Source organism: Aspergillus multicolor (genome assembly GCF_047715735.1).
Source record: "Aspergillus multicolor strain CBS 133.54 unplaced genomic scaffold BDW74scaffold_6, whole genome shotgun sequence".
In the NCBI taxonomy this organism is placed as follows: Eukaryota; Fungi; Ascomycota; class Eurotiomycetes; order Eurotiales; family Aspergillaceae; genus Aspergillus; species Aspergillus multicolor.
The window spans coordinates 460,294-481,464 of NW_027395957.1; the positions used below are offsets into that span (position 1 = coordinate 460,294).

At 52.3% G+C, this 21,171-nt stretch overlaps 9 protein-coding genes across 9 annotated transcripts; 4 read left to right on the forward strand and 5 right to left on the reverse strand.

Moving 5' to 3' along the window:
• Positions 1 to 135: 135 nt before the first annotated feature.
• Positions 136 to 660, reverse strand: BDW74DRAFT_176029 (uncharacterized protein; the record flags this gene model as incomplete). The annotated part of the gene is made up of 1 exon (XM_073728494.1): positions 136 to 660. One exon carries the CDS (start codon positions 658 to 660, stop codon positions 136 to 138), a length of 525 nt encoding a protein of 174 aa, XP_073585973.1.
• Positions 661 to 2,398: 1,738 nt separating this feature from the next.
• Positions 2,399 to 2,859, reverse strand: BDW74DRAFT_176030 (uncharacterized protein; the record flags this gene model as incomplete). Its single annotated transcript, XM_073728495.1, has 2 exons — positions 2,399 to 2,479; positions 2,584 to 2,859. The coding sequence occupies 2 exons, from the start codon at positions 2,857 to 2,859 to the stop codon at positions 2,399 to 2,401; spliced, it is 357 nt and encodes a 118-aa protein (XP_073585974.1).
• On the reverse strand, positions 2,773 to 4,647 carry BDW74DRAFT_122294 (glycerophosphodiester phosphodiesterase family protein). The gene has a single exon (XM_073722048.1). The coding sequence runs from the start codon at positions 4,338 to 4,340 to the stop codon at positions 3,105 to 3,107; it is 1,236 nt and encodes a 411-aa protein (XP_073585975.1). The 5' UTR covers positions 4,341 to 4,647; the 3' UTR covers positions 2,773 to 3,104.
• A 2,461-nt stretch (positions 4,648 to 7,108) lies between these two features.
• BDW74DRAFT_148805 (uncharacterized protein) lies at positions 7,109 to 7,518 on the forward strand. Its single transcript, XM_073723786.1, has one exon. It carries the CDS (start codon positions 7,151 to 7,153, stop codon positions 7,385 to 7,387), a length of 237 nt encoding a protein of 78 aa, XP_073585976.1. The 5' UTR covers positions 7,109 to 7,150; the 3' UTR covers positions 7,388 to 7,518.
• BDW74DRAFT_176032 (uncharacterized protein) lies at positions 7,439 to 7,774 on the forward strand (the record flags this gene model as incomplete). The annotated part of the gene is made up of 1 exon (XM_073728496.1): positions 7,439 to 7,774. One exon carries the CDS (start codon positions 7,439 to 7,441, stop codon positions 7,772 to 7,774), a length of 336 nt encoding a protein of 111 aa, XP_073585977.1.
• A 978-nt stretch (positions 7,775 to 8,752) lies between these two features.
• On the forward strand, positions 8,753 to 9,448 carry BDW74DRAFT_176033 (uncharacterized protein; the record flags this gene model as incomplete). The annotated part of the gene is made up of 2 exons (XM_073728497.1): positions 8,753 to 9,166; positions 9,239 to 9,448. 2 exons carry the CDS (start codon positions 8,753 to 8,755, stop codon positions 9,446 to 9,448), a joined length of 624 nt encoding a protein of 207 aa, XP_073585978.1.
• A 1,418-nt stretch (positions 9,449 to 10,866) lies between these two features.
• Positions 10,867 to 12,555, reverse strand: BDW74DRAFT_148808 (CRAL-TRIO domain-containing protein). The gene is made up of 4 exons (XM_073723787.1): positions 11,778 to 12,555; positions 11,692 to 11,733; positions 11,546 to 11,645; positions 10,867 to 11,490 (listed from the first exon to the last, which is right to left on the reverse strand). Exons 1-4 carry the CDS (start codon positions 12,519 to 12,521, stop codon positions 10,964 to 10,966), a joined length of 1,413 nt encoding a protein of 470 aa, XP_073585979.1. The 5' UTR covers positions 12,522 to 12,555; the 3' UTR covers positions 10,867 to 10,963.
• Positions 12,556 to 16,563: 4,008 nt separating this feature from the next.
• On the forward strand, positions 16,564 to 20,006 carry BDW74DRAFT_166737 (putative ubiquitin conjugating enzyme; the record flags this gene model as incomplete). Its single annotated transcript, XM_073726597.1, has 3 exons — positions 16,564 to 16,726; positions 16,777 to 18,431; positions 18,465 to 20,006. The coding sequence occupies 3 exons, from the start codon at positions 16,564 to 16,566 to the stop codon at positions 20,004 to 20,006; spliced, it is 3,360 nt and encodes a 1,119-aa protein (XP_073585980.1).
• Positions 20,007 to 20,138: 132 nt separating this feature from the next.
• On the reverse strand, positions 20,139 to 21,036 carry BDW74DRAFT_176037 (uncharacterized protein; the record flags this gene model as incomplete). The annotated part of the gene is made up of 2 exons (XM_073728498.1): positions 20,139 to 20,698; positions 20,757 to 21,036. 2 exons carry the CDS (start codon positions 21,034 to 21,036, stop codon positions 20,139 to 20,141), a joined length of 840 nt encoding a protein of 279 aa, XP_073585981.1.
• Between the last annotated feature and the right edge of the window lie 135 nt (positions 21,037 to 21,171).

Genomic DNA, 21,171 nt, shown 5'->3' on the forward strand with positions numbered 1-21,171 from the left:
AGCGACGCGACAAGGCTATACTCATCCAATGGTGACTGTGGCTACTCACATGATTCCACTCCTCACTCTCAGCGCAGAAGGAACCCCGATACCCCCCCTCGAGCAACAACCCCGGTAGGTAGAACTCACCCCTACCTACTCAACATAATTCGAGAAAGAAGCCTGACAAGCCTGTTCAGCCCTAAGTCCGGAGCTAATATCCGCGCAAAGCCCGGTCTCCCCATCGGAGCTGTACTCGTTATCGGCATAAGTAAACTTAAAGTACGGGCTTCCAACATCAAAGTTGATATTGGTGACGGTAAGCCTGTGCGAAAGCCACTCCTCTTCAATGTAATACGGGATCCCGCAATCATTGCCCTCGTTGTCGGGGGCGTAAACGCCCATGCGAGTGCAGACGTCGTCGAACAGCACGAAGGCCTTCGTGCCCGTGATGCCCGCGAAGGCGTTGTCGCCGTCGAAGGTGGGGAAGCCAATTTCGCTAATTTGGAGGCCGAAGGTCCAGCGGTTGGGGCCCTCCGCTAGGCACAGCTCGGGGCGGTCTTCGCTGGTTTTCTCGGATTCTTCGATGGCGTTGTTGAGTTTGCAGTCTGCGAAGACGGTGGTGGGGAGGGCCAGAAGGGCAAAGGCTAGACCGGTGAGGGTTTTGGTGGGTGCGTGCATTTTGATGAGGTTGGGTTGCTGGTTTGACTTTAAAGGCAAGATTGAGATGCTTGGCTGAAGCTGAGGATGGTGGTGGTGATGGTGAGTGAGAATGAGACTGAGGATGGCGATCCAGGCCCTTTATATAGACTCCCTCTTCCTCACATTCGGAGACCTAGGGCACGTCTTGACGCGTCTTGCGTCACTGTCTCCTGGACATCTCTATCGGATTACCCTGTGATGCCTCCACGGCGTTCAACAACATGATGCTCTCCAGCTGATTTTAGACCCGATCGCCTCTCGAAATGCACTGCTATTGGCCCGTTCGTCTAACTTCTGCCCTATACCTTGATATTTGGCAAAGAGCCAGGACTCGACGGGAGGGTTGTGATAGGACATCCCAATTTTCGCCCCCAATGCCGACCCTAGGGCTGTGAAGTTGACCCTGTACGGAGTAAAGTTCTGGCCCCAAAGACTCTATTTTAGCATAGTAGCTAGTCAGGGTCCGTCATGTTCCCCAGACTATACTCCGTAATGCAGCGTTCTGGACCACCGGTCCGGACGATCACTGATGTCATCCCACTCGATCCCTTGCGTACGAACCCGAGGTGTCCACTCATATCTCGAAGATTATCCTTGGGGTTCAGGTGGCTTGTCTCTACCCATGCTTCCAAGGATAGTCTGCAGAAACTCTGCAGGGGAATTGGAGGTTGGCGGTTACAGCCGCAGGGAGAAGGACTTGGACGCCTTGCTCAATGGGTGACAGAAATAACCCTCGGATTGTGCTTGAGCTAACCATTCGAGATTCCGATACAGTGACCGACGCCTAAGCAAAGTCATCAGTGAAACTGTTTGCAATTCTTGCCCAACGCTTGGAATTGAGCTCTCCCCCATGGACTCAGCTGTGCACATGGCCGGGGCCACTCAGCCCCTTTTCCTCGAAGAGCTGAAGTGATTTAAACAGAAAAGCAGACGCAGGCCCGGCTTGTCCGGCAGGCTTGTCTCGCCCAAACTTGGCAGTAGCAGCCAAGGCTTGGCATTGGCAGCCTTGTATTGACAAACCAGGAACCTTGCTGGGAAAGTAGAAATGCAACATGGGAGGCCTTAATGCCGAAAACCGCCTCTAGCTCCGAAGACCATACTTGGCCAAGTTGGATTGATCATCCTTAGGTATCATGCCATCCGTGCGTGTTGTGCATCTACTTGAGGCGGGGGCCCCGGGTGGCGACGTGCCACAGGGCTAAGTATAGTATAGTATATCTGGGTAAGATATAGGCCATTGTGCCGTGAGATAAGTTTGGAGTACTTTGACAGGTGCAAGGAAAGGAGTATCCCGGATGACAGCCAGACAGCGATAGAATGTGGTATATCTCGTTCAGTGTCCCCATGGGGCTGCCGCAGAGACAGGACCGTAAATTTAGAAGAATGGCTTGTTGATGAATACCTTCCAAACCGGCGCAGATCAAAACAGAGCAAATAGTTTTCTATAGTATAACTTTAAGAGAGATGATATGATAACAATACACGAACCTTTTTTTCCTGTTTCAAGAATCAAAGAAAGATATAGATACAAAAATAACCCTTACCTGGACATAAACTTACCTCACCTACCTATACCGTTTTTCAACAGCATAATGAACAGAAACAAGCAGCTTCCTCTGTTTTATCGTTTTCATAGTTTTCGCCCGCAAAAACCATTTCAACCAAGACACCACATCGATCCCATCATTTTTCCATTTTGTGTTTCATTGGCAAACCATCACATCTCATCAATAGTCGGCTCAGTCTCCGCACCAGGGTAGGTATCCTCAGGCGAAGCCTCGCCCCGATCGGCCTTGATCTATACAAACGAAAATCGTCAGCATATCCCATGCAGTTCCCCCTCTTCCACCTCCCATCACCCCCATCACCTTTTCCAACCGACACAGGAAAGGGCGGACGTACACCAGCCTCACTATCCGTCGCACTCTCCTGACACCACTGGGGCGTAGCATGGACAGAGGTACGGCGCTGCGTCATAGTCGGCGGGTTCTCGACGTCGTCGGGAAACGATGACGACATGTAGAACTGGTCGACTCTGGCGGTGGAGTGGATGTTGCTTTGGGTTCCGGCAGCACTGGCAGCCTGGAACTTGTTGTATTGGCTGTGGAAGGAGGCGCAGGGGAGGATGCGCCGCACGGCCGGGGTGGCTTTGAAGGAGGAGGCGACGAGGGCGTACATCTTGCTTGCTTTCTTTTGCAGATAAATTGAGTGTTTTGAGTGTTTGAATTGGATTGTTTGAGGGTGGGGAGGATGGGGTTGACAGGTTGGGGGTGCGGGGTCTATATAGAGATATGGTCGTGATGTCATGTGGCGACGGTTCTCAAGCGAAAGGTTATTGTTGTCCAATCATTGTTATGTATCTATTGTTTCATGTATATACTTCGTAGTCCAGGCTTATACTCCGGCTGGGTGGATTGGTATGCTTATAGCAGCCCGAAGCAGTTGGCGTAGTATGTGACTGTCGCCGGCCAGTCGGAGAAGATGCCAATGACACCAACCTTGCGCGCCAGAGCGTCGACGATGCGGTACATGTCGCCATCGCCTTTGATCACATTGGCAATAGTCAAGACGTAGTACTCGCCCTCAGCAGCGGCCTGCTTGAGAGGTCCCGAGCGCTCGAGCGACCAGGTGATGAGGTCAAATCCGGCCTTCTTCGCGGCTTGCGCATACGTCGAGGGAACGATCTCGCCGCTAGAGGTACCGTTGAGCAAGGCGAATATAGGCGGAGCCAGAACGCGGACACCCTGCTTGTACAGCTTCTCCATGTCGGCAACTGCCTGTACGTAGCCGGCGACGGTGTCCACACGTGGGTCAAGGTAGACAGCTTGCTTGCCAAATCTGGGCTCGGCATTGACCCAGTAGATAATGTCGTCCTCGAGGAAGGACTGCGGCCACACGCGCTTCGGGTTGATACCAGCCTCCTTGTACTCATTGATGAGCTGCTGGGCGTATATTTCCTGAGTGTAGTTGCCTTGGAAAGGCATTTCGACTTCGGGAGTCTTGAGCTCGGGCGTGAACTGCAGGCCCAAGCTGTCCGTGATCTCAATGAAGGTCTTGTGGTCGATAGTGGTGGCGCAGTTGTCGTAGGTTGATGTGCGCCAGTCGGGACCATCGTATTGGTAGTCCTCGGGGGTCGTGGCGCTGGAGTTGGACGAGTCCATCTTAGCGCAGAGCGAGAGGAATTCGTCATGGGTGATATCCGAAGTGCAGCATTTGGCTGTAGCCGAGGAGTTTGCCGTCGCGGGCTGGAAAGGCGTAGTGCATTTCGCTGCGAGCTCGGGAATCAGGAGGATGTTGGTGGTGGTGTGGAGGTCGCATTGAGAATGACGGCAGACGAGTTGACGGTCGCTGGTAAACGCAACGTCGCATTCCAGGATGCCTGCGCCCATGCGCGCCCCTGCATACAGCCCCTCACGACTATGTTCTGGGAATTGAAGTGGGCCGCCGCGGTGGGAGATGGAGAACGAGGGTGCATGCTTGATGGGCTTCTCGGTACACGACTCGAGCTTCGCCTTGAGCGGGCTATCGACCATCTGGTCGACAAGCCAGAAAGGCCGAGGGCCGACCTGGATGTTTGTCACCGTATGCGATTGCGACTTGTTATAGGCGGGGGCAGCTACGGCAACGCCGGCCGCAAGCAGAAGCGAAAGAGCATGCATCGTGTCTTTGACCAGGCCACCTATTCCTTGCCGCTGCACTCAATTGAAAGATTTCAGCGAGTAGGAGCGTCATCATCGCGGTATTTATGTCGGCCGACTAGTAGATACTTATCTCCATGGGCCGCCTTGGTATCCTTGGCAGCCAATACACATGCAGCCAGCATGGACCGTGATTGGGATGCATTAGCTGCTGGATTCAGGTTGTTGACTGCGGAGATTGCGGCCCTAGGAAGGGCCAATCGAGCCGCTATCTTTTCACACGTTGATCCTTGCTTAAGCTGTCATAAGTCATGCCAGCCATGGTTGAGCTCCGTTGGCTTGGCGAGCGGAAAAGCCGGCAGGTACCACCATTGGATGAGCTGCAGACGGTGCAGGCTTGGCGTTCGCGAGCTACAAGAAGCTGCAATGACGGCAACCGGTGAGACCCTCACAGTCAGGCAATTTAACTATCTTGAGAATAACAGGCTGCGTAATAGTCCGTAGTTCAGTTCAGCATCGGGTTGGCTGTGTTGAAGCAGTTCAACCGAGGCACGGGGAAGTCAGGTGACAAGCGTCTACCCTATTCCTATCTTCACTGTTAGCGACGTAGCCATAGCCTAGACTGCACTAGGCTGATGCCGGGCATCATTGATCGGTCGGAAGAGAACAGCAGACGCCAACGCCCAACGTCCGAGCCAGCCGGGCAGTTGGAAAACATAGAACACAGCAGAACAACTACCAGACGGACGCAGTGTCTAGAAGTCCATGGCCGAGCGCTCCCAGACAATCTGCGCATGAACTTGAAGATTCCTTTGTGCACCAGCACGTCAGCGGCGAATATATGCGGCCTACGCTGGCAAAGCGACGAGAACCGATCACCAGGCAAGTTATCATTCGCGAAGAGTTGCGCAGACTATATTTCGGTAGCAAATCAAAGGAATGTTCGTCTTGGCGCAAGAAATAAAGTCTGTCTCTACGCGCCTTCTCGGCGGCATAGCAGGATGGAAATTCACCTGCAACCGTCCCTTTACCGTGGTGAAGGCGCCGCTTACCATGGATCCAAGAACTTGTCTTGACAGCAAGCACATCTTCCGCTGTCTTTCGCTTCCTTTGTCGAGATCTGGTGGATGCGACCGTGCATTTACCGATTTCGGCTCGTCCGCGAGCTGCGCCTGGACTTTGGACTTCATCGCACCCGAATCTCCAGGACAAAGGGCGCGCTGTTTAATAGAAGGAGCGAGGTGGTCTGACGATCGGGAAAAGTCGTGTCGTGAGTAGTGGGCTCTCCAACATAGGGTAAGGCGCAGTCATTGCTCATGCACAGGCTTGACCAAAACGGAGCATCAACAGCTTTTCCGAGCTGCATGCGGCTTGCAGCTCACCCGCAGAATGCTTCTCCTTTGTCTCACAAGCTGGAAAGCTCGCACACCTGAACAGTTGAGAGAAAAGGCGCTCACGAACCCCTAGGCGAAAAGCCCAGCCGACCCGACCGACGCAATTCGCGCCTGGAATGAGGTGAAAGGATCCTACATCAACAACTCCGTCCTCGAGTCATGCCGGGGCAGTGTGAAGATCCTAATTGAGGAGGAGGCTAGGTCATAGCACTGGCGCTGCAGTAGTTCTTTCAACTCCCGTCCCGGCATACGGTATACTCAGCTTCCGCCGGTGTAGCACGAGATTTGCGGGCGAACCGGCCGGTTCATCCACGGTAACCAGTTGAAATTCAATTTTCAAGTATGGGACGGCATTTACTCCTCCCTGTCTTTCAGCCTTAGGGGAGCTTGGCCCGAGGTTGTTGTTCTGCGAACTGGGCATGTTTCGCGGTCGGGTGGGAGGAGATGGCTTTCCGCACATGATTCGCAACACCCAGTGGCTACCGAAAGTACTGCGCAATCTGCTCGTAGTTTGGCTTGGAGATGGTGACGCTAGTTGCATGGAATGTACAAGGCTCGCCAGCACACGCCGCACACATTTTCTCGCAATGCTGCAGGTTCGGCGGCCCCGCAATGTCTGGGGGGCAGAGTCTCTGCTGCAAGCTTCCCTGAGTCATTGTTCAATACATTGACCATCGTGTAATGAATCTAGGCGATGGCAAGCCAATAATCGCTACATGACACGGCGGCATCATCTCTGGTTAACGACGACCGAACCGCCACCAAAGCCACGCTCCAGCCCAGTCCTTTGTCTGCCGCTGAGGCCCGCGTAAGCAGCAGCCACGTCGCGCTTCTGGAACGGTCCATGAGGGTTCCATGTGATCTCCCAGCTTTCTGAACGTGGCGGAAGCGATAGTAGTTGGGAAATGGGAGACGCAGGTACGGATGGTTGGATATTCCCAGGTTTGGAGCTCCAGGCTCCAGCCAACCATGCGGGGCGCAATTGATCTGAGAACTGGCTATTGATCGGAGATCTTGGCCGTGGATTGGCTCATGCTGGTCTAATTGTGGTTAGAGTCTGTCAATCAATCGCATTAGGGCGCTTTGAGCGCCAGTCTGTTGAGCTGCTGCAGCGGTATGCCAGAACAATATGGTGGAACGGAGGCAGGACAGTCGAATCGGAGGGTTCCTATTGCAGATCCAGTGGATCAGATGCGCTAGACCCCTCATGAAGCCCCGGTTGAGGACTGCCTCGGTGCTTCGTCGGTACTAAAAGTCGAGAGGTGTTCCCTCGCAGGGTCACGACTCGTTCCATCCTGTCATCCTGTCAATTCCAGACATTCCTATTGTCTCAGCCATCTCAACTGCCAGCATGGCCGATGAACGCCGTTCCAAGAAGCTCGCAAGCGACGTTACTTTCTACCTTGACGAGGCCAAGGTGCCGAACCTTCTCTTTGGATGGCTGGCCATGAGCCTTGTTGGATTAAAACCCTGACCGAAACTGCCAACTACCCCGTTTGCAATGACCCCAAGTGCAACGAGCTTAACTACGACCACATCCAGATCCAGGGCTACTGCTTGGATCAAAACCTGGTCATGAGCCCTAACCGCTTTCACTTGGTCCCTGCCGCACACTTCCACCTAGAGAATAACAAGTTTATCCTCTCTTTGCAGCCCCAGTCCAAGCTCCTCTGATGGTTGTCAGAGCTTACAACCACAGCCCCTGCAGCCGACGATCCGCACCTCATGCTCTCCAACGACACCCGCCTGCCCCCGTTCTCCGAAACTGGCGGATCAGGCCCATGGCCGGCAAACCTCTACCACCCTGTTAAGATCATGAATCCAAGCTCACTAACGGAGGCGCTTCTCACGCTCCTGTGTCGCGAGCGCGCCCGTGAAGTCACGAAGTATCTAGAAGAGGCAGAGTCCCTGGCGATTCTGTGGAGTCGGATGCTCGGGCTGCTTTATGATTCCGCCGGGATTAGTATCCCCAAGCATGTTAGGCCCAAGTTTAAAGGAGGCGTGGGATGGCCTGAATCACCGCGCCTCTGGGTTGAGAACGGACTTGGATGGGGTGCGTAAGCTTCGCGATCAGATGGCGTTGGCTAATGAGCTGGGCCCGCTGGTTGATGGGAGCACGTACACTCCTCCTGGCGATTACTGAGGCCCATCCGCATTGATGATTGATTGCATGCTTCATAATAAGGGAAACAGTCTGTTGAAATGCCATGTTGTCGATGCTTCCTCGTCACAATTGACCTCCTGAGTCTGCCTTGTGCAGTGTACATTTGTCTCGCTCCCCGGAGGCTGATTATCTCATTGGGACTGCCCACTTTTTGGAAGGGCCAGTCTATGGTGGTTAATTGGGCACCCTTTTGCTGCGATAGATTGCCTGCAAAGGTAGTGATAGGCCCCGCAGTGGCATGTGGCTTTCGTTTGTTTAGTTGTCGTTTGCGGCCTGCGTTGTTTCGCTTTCCCCTCCAAGCACGGCTCTGGCTCTCGCACCTTTGGATAACGCTCGCTCGCGAGCTGCTGATGCTTCACCCTTCGCTAATGAGTGCGCTCCTATCATTGCCTGGCTTGCTCGTCTACACCCAAAGACGCTTCAGGAAGGGCGATAGGCAGCGCAGCTATTTACCATCCACAAAGCCCTCTCTGTATGCCTGCACCCAATGCACGAAAGTGGCTGCTTCTTTGTCTTTGCGCGATTTACTCGAACATTATGGAAAAAGAGATATAAAGAACCCACCGCCAGCTGCAGTAGACCTTTCAGTAATAGAGTTAATGGTTTGCTTGCTGCCTTTGAGGAGCAGCAGCCAGTCATTTCTCTCTGCCCCCAGATCAGGGCATAAATATCTCCTCTAGCCTTTTTGTCCCTGATCTTCTCCTCAACACCCTCACCCAGCGTTGTACTTGCAGAACACACTTTCAGACCATATTGCCGTGTCCATTTCTCCTTATCTGTTCCCTCATTCCTGTTCATTCGCTCCGCTCACCGACCCTGTTACTTCAAGCCGTCCCTTCACAGTGAAATATAACAACCTTCCTTCGGCGTTCGAAATGGCTTCTATAACCACCACCAACGTCCACGCCACCGCATCCGATGCGATTTTGCGCCCTCACCATACTGCCCGGAAACGCCGATCTGCGGGTTCTGATCATAGCAAGTGTGGCCACGGCACACCACCTGAACCGCCCAGTCCCTCAGAACGTACATCAAAGTTTTGTCCCACCATCGCGTATCCTACTGAGCTTGGGTTAACCTTCCCTTTGCAGGCTGATGTCGACCTGTTGGTCGACATCGTAGACCCGAAAACCCGTGCCGTGGCTGTTCTGCAGGGTGGCATCGCGAGCTTTATTGTCCAGAGCCTTCTGGCTTACAGCCCCCAGGTTGTGCAAAACCCGATCGTTGGCCCGGCCACCGTCGTGCACCGCGCGACGGGTACCATGGTCCAATTCTACGGGCCACAGACGGTAAGTTTGACATCGAGCCCCGTCCCTCAACTCAATGTCAAGTCCACTCGCTGACCATTGCCTCCTCGCCAGCTTCCGTATCTGCCCGCAGCCGTATCTGCCCGCAGCCGCATCTGCCCCGCTCACGGCTACCCTTCCATTCCCATCTCTGGAGGATTCTGTCCTCCTGTGCTTTTTGGCCGCGCCGATCCGCGCCTCGCCCGCTGGCAGCCAGCAAGATTACCTCGACGCCTGGTCCTTGGCAACCATGAGGCGCCACCACCCCGCGGCAACTCCTCTTAACTCTCCGACAGCGAGCGGTTGTCCACATCCTGCAAAGGGAAGGTTAGCCCAAGCTCAGTAGGATACGCGATGGTGGGACAAAACTCTGACGTACGTTCTGAGGGACTGGGCGGTTCAGGTGGTGTGCCGTGGCCACACTTCCTATGATCAGAACCTGCAGATCAGCGTTTCCGTGAAGCCCAAACCCTCGTCGAACCCCTTGGACAACGATATGCGTATCTCCCGCTGCACCGAAAGCGCCTAGTGTTGATTTTAACCCACCGCGCCCGCAAACGGCATCCTCCTCGACCGCCAGCGAGGCCCAAGAAGATAATGTAGTGTCCTTTTTTTTTTTTTTACCGCGCCGCGGCGCAAGGCAGGCTAGTTTACTTGCACTGGTGTTAGGCCTCGTCGAGTATACGGCCGGCCGGCCGGTTGGTTGGTTGGTTTATGACTTTGGCATCCCGCCCGCGATTACCATACCTTTACTTTTAATGCACCGGGGACTTACATAATGACGCGCATTGGGTATTAATAATATTTGATAAACTGGTTTTGCGCTGGGCCCGTGCTTGCATGTATTGCTTATGGATATATGGGCGGTCGTTGATAACCCCACGACCTAAACCCGATGGTGCGAATAATACCGGCCAACGCGGCTTATTAGTGCAGGGATATGCATTGCATATAAGAATGGTTTAGCCCAGGTAAGATGCCGACAGTGCGGAGGGCGGGAATATGGGACCCAGTCTGGATCTGGTTAATGAATATCACCGATGAAATTAAATAGATTGGAGGGTGGGCGTCTCCTGACTGGTTGGTTCTCGCTCTTTGGCCCGGTCAGGTCCGTGCTGATGAAGGATGCAAGGGTGGGCATGGTAGGCAGCGAGCCTATCTAATAGCGTAGGATCCTGAAGTGGCATCGGAGGAAACTAGAAAGTTTGGGTAGACGATCCCATCGTCATGGATTGCCTCGAACCTCTATCGGCCGCCAAAATCCATAGACATCACGGCCTGAATTATGTGTCATTTCCCACCAACCCTCAATGTTTCATCATTTTGAACTTTATAATGCTCACAAATGTTTGAAGTCGTCTGCTCGGAGGATAAAACGCCACTTCGTCTTGTTGGTCATGAGCGTTGTGTTCCGTCAAAGCTGCGACACCATTAACGGTACAATTTGGAAGGAAAGTTAGGACGGCCGGGCTCGTATATCGGGTTCTACGGATAAGCGAAGGTTAGTACGATCGGTCCTAGAGAGGGAAGCTTGAGGTACCTTGGATGCTGATAGTCGCGCATCTTTGGTCGGGAGTTGAATCCGGAAAGCTGAGAAGAAGGGCGGCGGAATCTTTGTAGTGGCAGCCTACTGCAGGTACAGATGTGGAGTTGGTCATCAACAAGGAACCACATCACTCAATCATGAGAAGCAAGAAAATATATCACCTATGCAGAGTCATTCAAAAACAGAAAATAAACCGTTGGGAATCATAAACACCAAGACCATCATGTACATGTCAAATGATATTAATAGAATCATCACGCATTAACCGCATTAACCTTCACATCTTCTCTTTCGTCAATATCCAGCTTCTTGAGCTCCTCGACCGGGGCGACAACCTCGCTAGGGTAGAAGTCAACCTTTCCACCAGCCTGTATAACATTCGTGCGGTCCAGCATGTGCCGGCCACGAGTATACGGGTCAATCTTCCAATAGTTGACCCGCAGCTGCTCGATAAGCTCATCGCGCTTGTTCTGAAGAGTCTTGACTTCTTCCTTATTGTGCTCGCCACCAGCTTTGATCCACTTCGAGGTTTCTCGAAGTAAGTCCTCGCCGATTTTGGCGCGCTCCGCCTGCAGAGCGTCCCTTGTGGCAGTGTCCTCCATCAAGGCATTCTCGCCTTCCACCGGCTCAATGTATTCGTATGCCCAGTCTTCCTTGCCTCCTAGTTCCTTGGGGATCTTGTCGATGTCGATGAAGTTGCCCAGGTCTTTTACGCTGTTTGTGAAGTGTACTTTCGAGACAATCACGGGGTCCATCCAGCCTTTGATAATCTTCCAGATGCCTGCTTAGGTTAGAGAAGATATTATACTGGGTGGGATGGACCAGAGAAAGCGTACCGGAGAATATCCACGGGGCGTTGTGGATGAGTAGGTTTCCGAGAGATTCGGGGTAGTTGTCTTGAAAGCATTCGATGATGAATTTGACCGGAGGGTATTCCTGATACTGTCAGCTTAGACTTCAATTGTTGTAGTAAGTTACGCACCATGTTAGACAAAGAGAATCCGGTGAGATCAAAGACGATGGTCTAAACAGTTAGTGGAATCCTGGTTGTGAATTGAGGAAACATACCACTGTGTCGACCGGGGGCACAAGCAACAGCCGAGTAGATTCTATGACGTGAAGGATGAACCGGTTGATGGCCTCGGTGCTTTGTGCAGACGGCTTGTGCAACTTGACACGCACGACGCCAACCGGGCGGCCTTGCTTATCATGACCATGTTGGTAGCACTTGCCCATGCGCATCTGCGACAGAAAACCTTCAGCCTCCTTAGCCTCGTGAGGCTTCGACTTGTCCTTTGTCTCTCGAAGGGCGTCCAACTCGGTATTGAGGAGAACCTTTTCGTCGACGCGGACCTGCTTGATCCGCCACAGCATCGACCGCAGCATCATGTTGAACGACTTGCCGACATCGAACTTGCGAGCGCGCAAGAATCGCAGCAGCAAAGCGTCCGGGTTATCATTCTTGGCCGTGCTCAGCAGGCCTGCACGCAACTCCTCCGCCGTGGTATCATGCAGGACGTCCTTGAGTGATTTGATTTCGTTCGTGGTCAGGCCGGTTTCTTTGAGCGTTTGGGCGAGGTGTGCGGTGAAGGCGCTTGTTCCGTTGGCTGAAGCCAGGGTGTCGGTTCGGGTCAGCGCCGCAGCGGGCTTTCCAACCTCGCCGGTCTGGTTTTCAATGGGTTGCTCCGGGGCGCCCAGCGAAGCAGCGTCCAGCAGCACGAGAACGATGTTCCACATCTGCTGAAGCTTTGTTTCTTGGTCGGCGGACAGGTTTCCGAGCCAGCCTGGTGGAGTGTGGCCAACGTAAGCCATTGTGGAAGGGAAATGCAATAGCGATAAAGTATAATAATAACAGGCGTTGAAGAAAAAGAAGGGAGAGTTGTCTGCAGGTGAAATTCAGGGCGACGCAGCGGATTTAAGCTCTGGCTGCAAGCTGGTCAGCCCCAGACAGTGGAAGCATATGAAACCAGGTCCCCGCCGACAGGATCGACGAACCTCGGACCCTGCAACGGCACAAGGGCAGTCAGTAACGTGCCTCAGGGGAAATGGATCGAATGAGAATGGCCGGAGCCAGCGCTAGTTGAAATGGCGTTCTTCGGACGGCCAGTGGGATTGCATTTGATTTATCCACCCCTTACCCCAGAGCTTGGACAGGATAAAGAAGGTTCAGCGGCAAACGGGTCATTGGACTCCCCAGAGTCCAATGACGAAGTCGAAATCGCGGGGTTGCAGTCTCTTTATCGGCCTTGGTCAGTTTACTCTGATATTTTCATTGCTTGCTGGTCGAGAAACCGACAACTGCAAGTTTTCAGGTCCAGATAGTCCGATTTCGTGGAAAATGTCGCGCAGAACAAATTGTTGGGCGACCCGGTGAGGATGATGTGCATTGTTCGGTCTCGCCTCCGCGTCAGATCGGCCCCCGCTCGCTCGCTCCCATCTTCGCGACTCTTTCCCGATTGATCACCACTGACGTTTGACCCCATCGCAGATCGCTCGCATTGTTTCAGAAATTGGCTTCAGGTTTCAATTTCGACCTCGGTGCGCACGAGGCCACATGTGCATGGCATTTTCCAAGATTATCAACTGGACAACGTACTACGAATATGGTTGCTGGAATCTTGACCCAGATGAGAGTCGAGGGATGATTGGCTGAGTGAGCGAAGCTCCTACAATGTACACACCGCAGTGCTATATTGAGGAGGCATCTAGTCTAACAAAGAACTGTTTGTACACATCCTCCTGATAGGGCGTACACTCTCTAAAAGCACTTGGCAGATCGAAAATTGGCAGTCCATTATCGCCGCCCTAATAGCAGGGTACTTGCTTACGCCGGCAATTGGAATCTGGACCAGGGCCCTGCGGTTGAAATTTGATGGCAATCCTGAAAGAAGCATGACCTATGCTACTCGCTCAGCTTCATCATTTGGTTATCATTTCAAAAACTCAATCTAGCCTGATCACCTTGAACGGCAGGTCTTGCCTATAGAAGCAAACGTTCTTGCCAGCATATATCACAATATCCGGCACCCAGAGACTAAGATCGATCAGGTGCTCTAGGTAAGGGTCATATCATCACGCATACGCTTGCTCTCAAATTCCACCGCCAAATGCTGGAGCCCGCTCATCCGTTCCAGGACAGAACAGACTTTCTCCCAGCCGTGTATATCGGAAAAGGATGGACCGTAAATACTTTCGGCGCGTGCCCACTTGTTGACATCGAGATAGACGTCTCGGATTGTTTCCAGCCGCGGCGGCACAATCCAGACCGGCACAGTCCAGACCGGCACAACGCAGACCGCACAACGCAGACCGCACAACGCAGAAAGCGTCCATACGGCGAAACCTCAACTTATTCTGTGAGTATAGGATATCGATTGATTCGACGTATCTAGGGCTGGTCAATGACCAATCCATCACGACAAGTCCATCACTGCAAGCTTCTGAACGTACATGCGTCGACAACTGGTCAATAGCCCCATTATTGGCTGGCTTAGGCCCTTTCTATGGCGTTTCTCAATCTTCTGTCTGGCTTTGGGGGACCGGTCCGGATAAAGTGCCTCAGGGTATTTGTCGTCAGTCCGCTCGGTGCAGAGACGCTGGCCTGTGCGGTAAATGAAGCGTGGATGGGAGTAGGTAAGGACATGCCGATATATTATTTGTCGAATTTCAGCAGGAAATTTGTGGAAGAAGGCGGATTGGAACTGGGGATGTGTGGTCTTATCTCCACTGGTAGAGTCCTCTTCAAGCGGTGGTGTCAAAGGACGGCGAGGCTGCTCCGGTGGAGCGACATTGGAGCGTGACTTTGCCTTGTTAACTTTGTCGCGGATTTTGCTTATTGGCCAGTTCACAGGAATGCAAGGTACCAAGACAATAATCAGGCACATGCAGGTGATGTATGCTACCTCCCTTTTTCGGAGTTCCATGATTGAGGTGGCGGCGTTTCTTTCGATACCACACTGGGTCTGGAAATATGAATTTCTGGCGATGATGTGTTTGATGGTATTTGTAAACAGCCTTGCCGAAGGAGGAGGGGGTGGCCAGGAACAAGTGCCTAGATTAGGTACTTTTCAACTTCTCTAGCCACCACTTTTGACTCCTCTAACTCTTGTTGGTGGAAACGAGCTCTTACCTTGCGAGCTTCGATCAAGAAAAAACTCATCAGCTGCCTGAAGACCTCACCAGTCCCCGTCAATCTGATGGGTTGTAGGGAATTTGGAATGTCCGTGTCGACGGTACGAGGTCTTGCTCCTTGACTTGGTGACCTCGTCAGGCTCATGACAGGCAGGAAAATAGCGCCGCTTCACTCACCGGAATAGACGGATTTCTTCCCCGGACTACATATCCACCTCTCGGGAAAGTGAACAGTTCGTCCAGAGTCCCAAAGCCTATGCGTACGGCTACGATTTGGTTCCCTGTCCATGTCCGCTGCACTCCAGCCTATCCTATATGTACACCATCGACCTCGACGCAGATACCCTGACTATATCTTCGTGAAGTTCAGATTTGACGCGAAAAGCAACCATAGCTAATCTAACAAGCGCTCCGGAGACAACAACCATTCCTTTAGAGGATTTCGAGCAATTATCATGGCCTACAGTTGATGCAGGGAGCAGACAGATATCCTGAAATCTCAGTCTAATCAACGGAGTTTTATGTCTGGACCTTGGCTTACCTACGCGCTTGAACGATCTCCAAGAGCAGTTCCTTACGGATTTTATCTTCCTTTAGCGGCTCTACACAGACGAACGTTATCGTGGTACTTCGTTCGCCTACATTTCGCTTGATAGTCATGGCTATCCTGCGTCTTGCTGCCTGGGATCTAGAGGTCTCTTCCTCGAACAGATACAATCACCAGATGGCGCTGGCCTAGAAAAGAGGTATTCTGGTTCCACGGGTTCCTTGTTGTCTTCTGTGCCAATCTCAACTCGGATTCGTCGAAGGGCAAGGCAGTATTGAAAGCTCAAGAGTTCTTCGACACCGACAATAAGTACACTTGGGATGGACGAAAACCACGCATGATTCTTATTTCACCTGAAAAACTTGCTTTTGTCGAAGCTACCGGCGAGCAGGTCCTGGCCATGGGCCATATTAGACACAGATCGTAGTGTCCTTAGATCCTCCTGCTATGTACCATGCATAGGGCCCTACGTAGACTGGTGTATAAGTGTTGCCGCGAATCATTTGATTGACGATGGATTTGTTTTGATCTGAAGGCGTCTCAGTATCATGAGATGCTTTTTGGCTTCCAAATATAGCTTGATACACCATCCGAGCTTCTTTGTTCCTATTGAAAGCACAAAATATCTGTTGCTCATCTGAGACTTCCACGAAATGGTCGCCTACCTGGGCAGCGATGCCTATCCTAGGCACCTATCCATAAGCAGATCGCTAGTAACACGAGCAACTTCTCTGTCAAGCCGATACGGATTGCCGCGGAAATCGTATACGCTGCGCCTTTCCGTTTTGATCTCGCGAGAGTTCATGGAAAATAAATGAAACACAATTATCTTAAAGCTCTTTATACCGGTCGTTGAAACAATGAAGCTGTCGTAACTTCCGAGCCAGAACAAAAGTGTAATACAAATACACCATGGCGCTACTAAGCGCCAACGGCTGGTGTATCAGTGGTACAATCAGAACGAAACGCCCCACCTAGCCGCTAACACTGTAGTAAACAATGAGCGTCGGGTTTGACTTCCTTGAACCTTCCAGGACTAACCTTCCTCAACTTCTTTCTCTCCCGCATGGTCAAGCAGCTAGCTTAAACATGACTTCCCCTGTCAATCCTCTTCTTAACGCCTCCTGATCCTCTCAAATCTCAGGCGAATTCAGCACCACTATTTTCATCACCATCATGCCACGGAAAGATTTCCAGAAAGAGCTCCAGGAAGCTTGTCGACTAAACGCCTTTCCTCAATTGACTGACGTCAGGAGCGGAAGCGAAGATGGCGCTTTCTATTTCACTTACACCTCACCTGATGGCTCTCACTCCCTTAAACTTGAAGTCACAGTTCCAGGTAAGGATTCAAGATGCGGGGTTGATTGCATTTGGCTGACTTCCTCATAGACACATCGGATTATCCAAGAGAACATCACTACTTCGTTTTCACCGTCTCGGACAATATCACCGAGGCAGTTCCTAGGATATTGGAGGACTCACTTGACACATTTCACGGCCTTCCCGTTCATGATTTTCTTGAGGCTGTAACCGCGTGTTTAGATAAGGCTACTTCGACCGAGGACGACTCTTCGGATTTCCCAGAAGACAGCGACAGCGATCCAGGAACCTTAGCCGACAACATGGACTGGGAAGAGAGCAGCAATACCGGCCTTGAGGCTAGCCCATCAGCGAAGGCTATCGATATAAAGAAGTGCATCCGGTCTGACCTCCGCAAAGCTCGAAGTGCTGGCTTTCGCGTAGGCATTCTAGGCGACCCAGAAGGAGCTGTTATTCTCTCTGCCTCCCGCCGGATCTCCAGGCTCGGGATCTCCGCTGAGGCAATGGAGGCGTGGGGTGTCCGGCCCTCTCAATATTTTGTCCTCCTCATTCGCTATGCATACGGTTACCGGACTCTAGCAGATGTGGTCCACAGATCGGCAGCACCCGTTCTGGTTCGGTTCCACGCGGGTGTTTGCGACGAATACAAGCCTAGTCTGAATTCTGCGGTTCATGTATTTGCGACTGGAGCTGGACCTGGCGCCGTTGGGCCGGACCAGGATATCAACACAGATGGAATGGAGCCAGTTCTGAACTCGATCTTTATCGGCAAGTCTCTCCAATCTCTGCTCAACAGTCGCTTTATAGACCTGATCAGGTATCGTTTGGAGAAGGGGTTCACGTGGACTGGCGCAGAGTTGTACATGAACGACGGCCAAGGAAGACTCCAAGCCGCCAATGACACCACAAGCGATTCAAAGTACTTTGAGCCTGAGGTCTGGCGGGGATCGCCACCAAGCTTCCTGCAAGAGGATCACCTTGCGAATGCTGAAGACCCTCTTGACATCTCATTACTCCTGGTCGCCATGCAGTTCACGCTTCGCCGCTTCGTCAGATGCACCGAATTCTGTCTCAATTGCTACTGCAGGATTGACGCCGGATTTGAAGCCCTCAAGCCATTCGTGTGCTCGAATGGGCTTTGTCTCTATCAATACATGTCTCTAGGCATGGGACCGAGCTTGGAGTGGGAGATCACGTCACAACCATATGTCGTCGACCTGCTCATTAGCTTTGCCTATCACCGGGCTGCTTCCTACAAACTCAACGATTTTCCAACCGGCTTCCCACTCAAAGTTCCCGACCCAAATAGATCTGCGCTTCCGAATCCTGCGATCCGTAAGGGAAAGCTAACATACGATATCAACCTCGGACCAACCATCCACATGGACAGTAATTATGATATCAAAATTGGTGACTGGATCATAATTCTTCTGGACCCCCCTGCCGCCAATTTCATTACACAACCGTCGACACAGCCGACATCTCAACCACCTTTCTCGACGCGAACCCGGAATGAGCTTCATGCACGGGTGAAGGATATCTCTGCGCAACCCATCATCTTTCTTTCGGAGCTGATTCCGCGCTGGGCGTCGCAATCGCAATCAAAACCAAAAGAGCCCTACAAGGGGGACGTACAATTCGTTGTTTATGACTCGGATTTTAGCGCTCTCAACGAGCGTCAGAAGAGTGATACGGCGTTGGACCTTCTGGACACACTCCCCAGCGTGACGTAAATGAAGGCCTATATAGAGAAAAAGCGCGGTGGTCAGCCCAGACCTCTTTCGGAGTGGCAAGACCGGATTCATCCCTCGGCACTTTACATCTTACAGTGGATTGTCGGCTCCAACCGATCCGTGATCATGTATGACGATAACCCACAGAACCAAATACCGGGCATGGAATCGTTTATACAATTCCGGTTTGCGCAAGGTGCGCCGGATAAAGAACAACGATTCGTGACGGCCGTCAATAAAACAGCTGCTCGGCTTGGCTCAAAATACCCGACTCTATTCGCATGGCACGGAAGCCCACTGCACAACTGGCACAGCATCCTCAGAGAAGGCCTCCACTACAAGGAAATCGTCAACGGCCGAAGTTGTGGGAATGGTATCTACATGGCTCCGCAATTCCAAACTTCGATTGGCTACTGTAATCGACATTTCGTTTATGATTTTTCGTCCTCGGTGTTCTGGCCGCACAGCGAGCTGAACGTCTCGAAGGCTATCGCGCTCAACGAGGTAGTCAATGCTCCGGCAGAGTTCGTTTGTCATACGAGCTGCTATGTGGTGCAGCATGTGGATTGGGTCCAAACGAGGTACCTTTTCGTCGACTTGGGGTCTACAGCAACAGCACGTCATCTGTTGCGCTCGAAGAATGAGCCACCGGCGAATGTGTATGCTCAGGATCCGACCCGTTTAGCCTTTGATGAGAAGGGAAATGCATTATCGATCCCTATCTCCGCAACGAACAGCCACCGATCTAAGGATGCGATTTTTCCTCTATCAAGTGAACGGCCTAAGCCAAAGCCCGTCAGAAGGGGTAAGCGCAAACTGTCTGACATTCAAATGCGTGATGACGACGATGCTGCCAGTGTGGAAACCCTCCCGGAGGACCGGTCGTTGTTGCTCTCCGACGATGAAGACAACGGCCGTGGCCAACGCCCGCGAATAGACGTATCAGTAACACCTTTTCAACCAGGCACCCTGGACGTCAAGACCATCAAACTCCTTGGTGAACCAAGCTACGCTACGCCCCGGGCAACGCGCACTCTGCAGAAAGTACTACGCCAAGCCCTTCAAATGCAGGAGGAGCAGCCCCTGCAGGAACTTGGCTGGTACATCAACGGTAATCTCATCGACAATGTCTACCAGTGGATCGTCGAGCTGCATAGCTTTGATAAGAACCTGGCGATTGCGAAAGACCTCGAAAAGGCCAAGGTCAACAGCATCGTCATAGAAATGCGCTTCCCCGCCTCCTATCCTCTTACGCCGCCCTTCTTGAGGATTATCCGGCCACGATTTGTCAGGTTCGCGCATGGCGGCGGCGGCCATATCACTGCTGGCGGGGCGATGTGTATGGAGCTCCTTACGAACACGGGCTGGCTACCGTCGTTCTCAATTGAGAGTGTGCTACTGCAGGTCAAGCTAGCGATCACGAATGAGCTGCCGCGGCCGGCGAGACTGGATCTGCACGCGAGGCCTGCGGAATATGGCATCGGCGAGGCTATCAGCGAGTACAAGCGTGTCTGCATCGCCCACGGCTGGGAGGTTCCCAAAGATCTTGATCAGATTCGGTGGTAGAAAAGAAGAAGTCCATCTAATACGTCTCACATCTGATACTGGCAGCTTTGAACAGCGTCTTACCACCTTGCCGCTATGTCGACAATGCATGACAGATAGTTTGAATAGTATAAGAACAGCATAACTAGCTATCTACAGCTTCGCTTTTCTACTCTTCTCTTCATTATATTCCACACATCTTACCCTGGATCCAGCGAACCGCACATGCCCGTACCCCCTCCATCCACTATTATGCAAAGATAAAATCACCCTCTTCCGCGCGAAGTCCTTCGTGTGATGATACGCGTCATGGTCTTGAATACTCTCCCACCCAACGTACACCACATATTCTCTCACTCCCTCTCTCTTTTTCTCACCTCCATCACTCTTGCCTTCTTCAGCGGGTGGTTGAGGAAGAGACTCAACCCAACCCCCCGTGCACCCCAAACACCCTTTAACCTCAGGAACAATCGTCGTCCACAGCGCCCAGACCTTCTCCCACCCATGCACCGAAGTCGCGGTATATATTGCCGTGCCGGTTACAGGGGCGTTGAGCAGAGTACGAGCGTTGGACGTGAAATCTTGCAACTGCGCGTGGAGGACGCTTACATTTTTCTCGCTTGAAGATTCGTACAGTGGTTCTAGAATTTGCTGGAGGGACAACCAGGGGCGCGAAGAGAGGAAGGAGGTGTGTTGGGACATTTTATTTCGGTCTGCACTCATTAATATATCTACCTACTAAGAGTACGGATAAGGTAGGGATAGACCTACAAACAACAACCTCCACCCTATCCTGATCACTCTCCTCAACGTTTCGTCCCCAGTACAGAGCGCGAAACCCAGGGTACTTTTGGATGATATCGAGCGCCTTGTTCCAGGTTTCGCCGTCGGGTGTGCTGACGTCTTCGATGCGCGCGGAGGGTCTGATGCTGAATGTGAGGATCTGCGTTGGTTGTTGCGACGTTGGAGTCGCTAGGGGAGGGCTTGCGATTTGGATTGGGTGGGCTGGTTGGTTTGAGGTTGATCTGTGGAATGATGACGGGCTTGACATTCTGCTGTTTACTTTTTGCAGGTTTGGTTATCAACTTAAAGATGGTGATTATATGGAGCGGAGCGATATGGATATGGAACGTTATGTACTCATGGACACGGTCCGACCAGAACATGGGGGCGAAGTAAGAGCGGG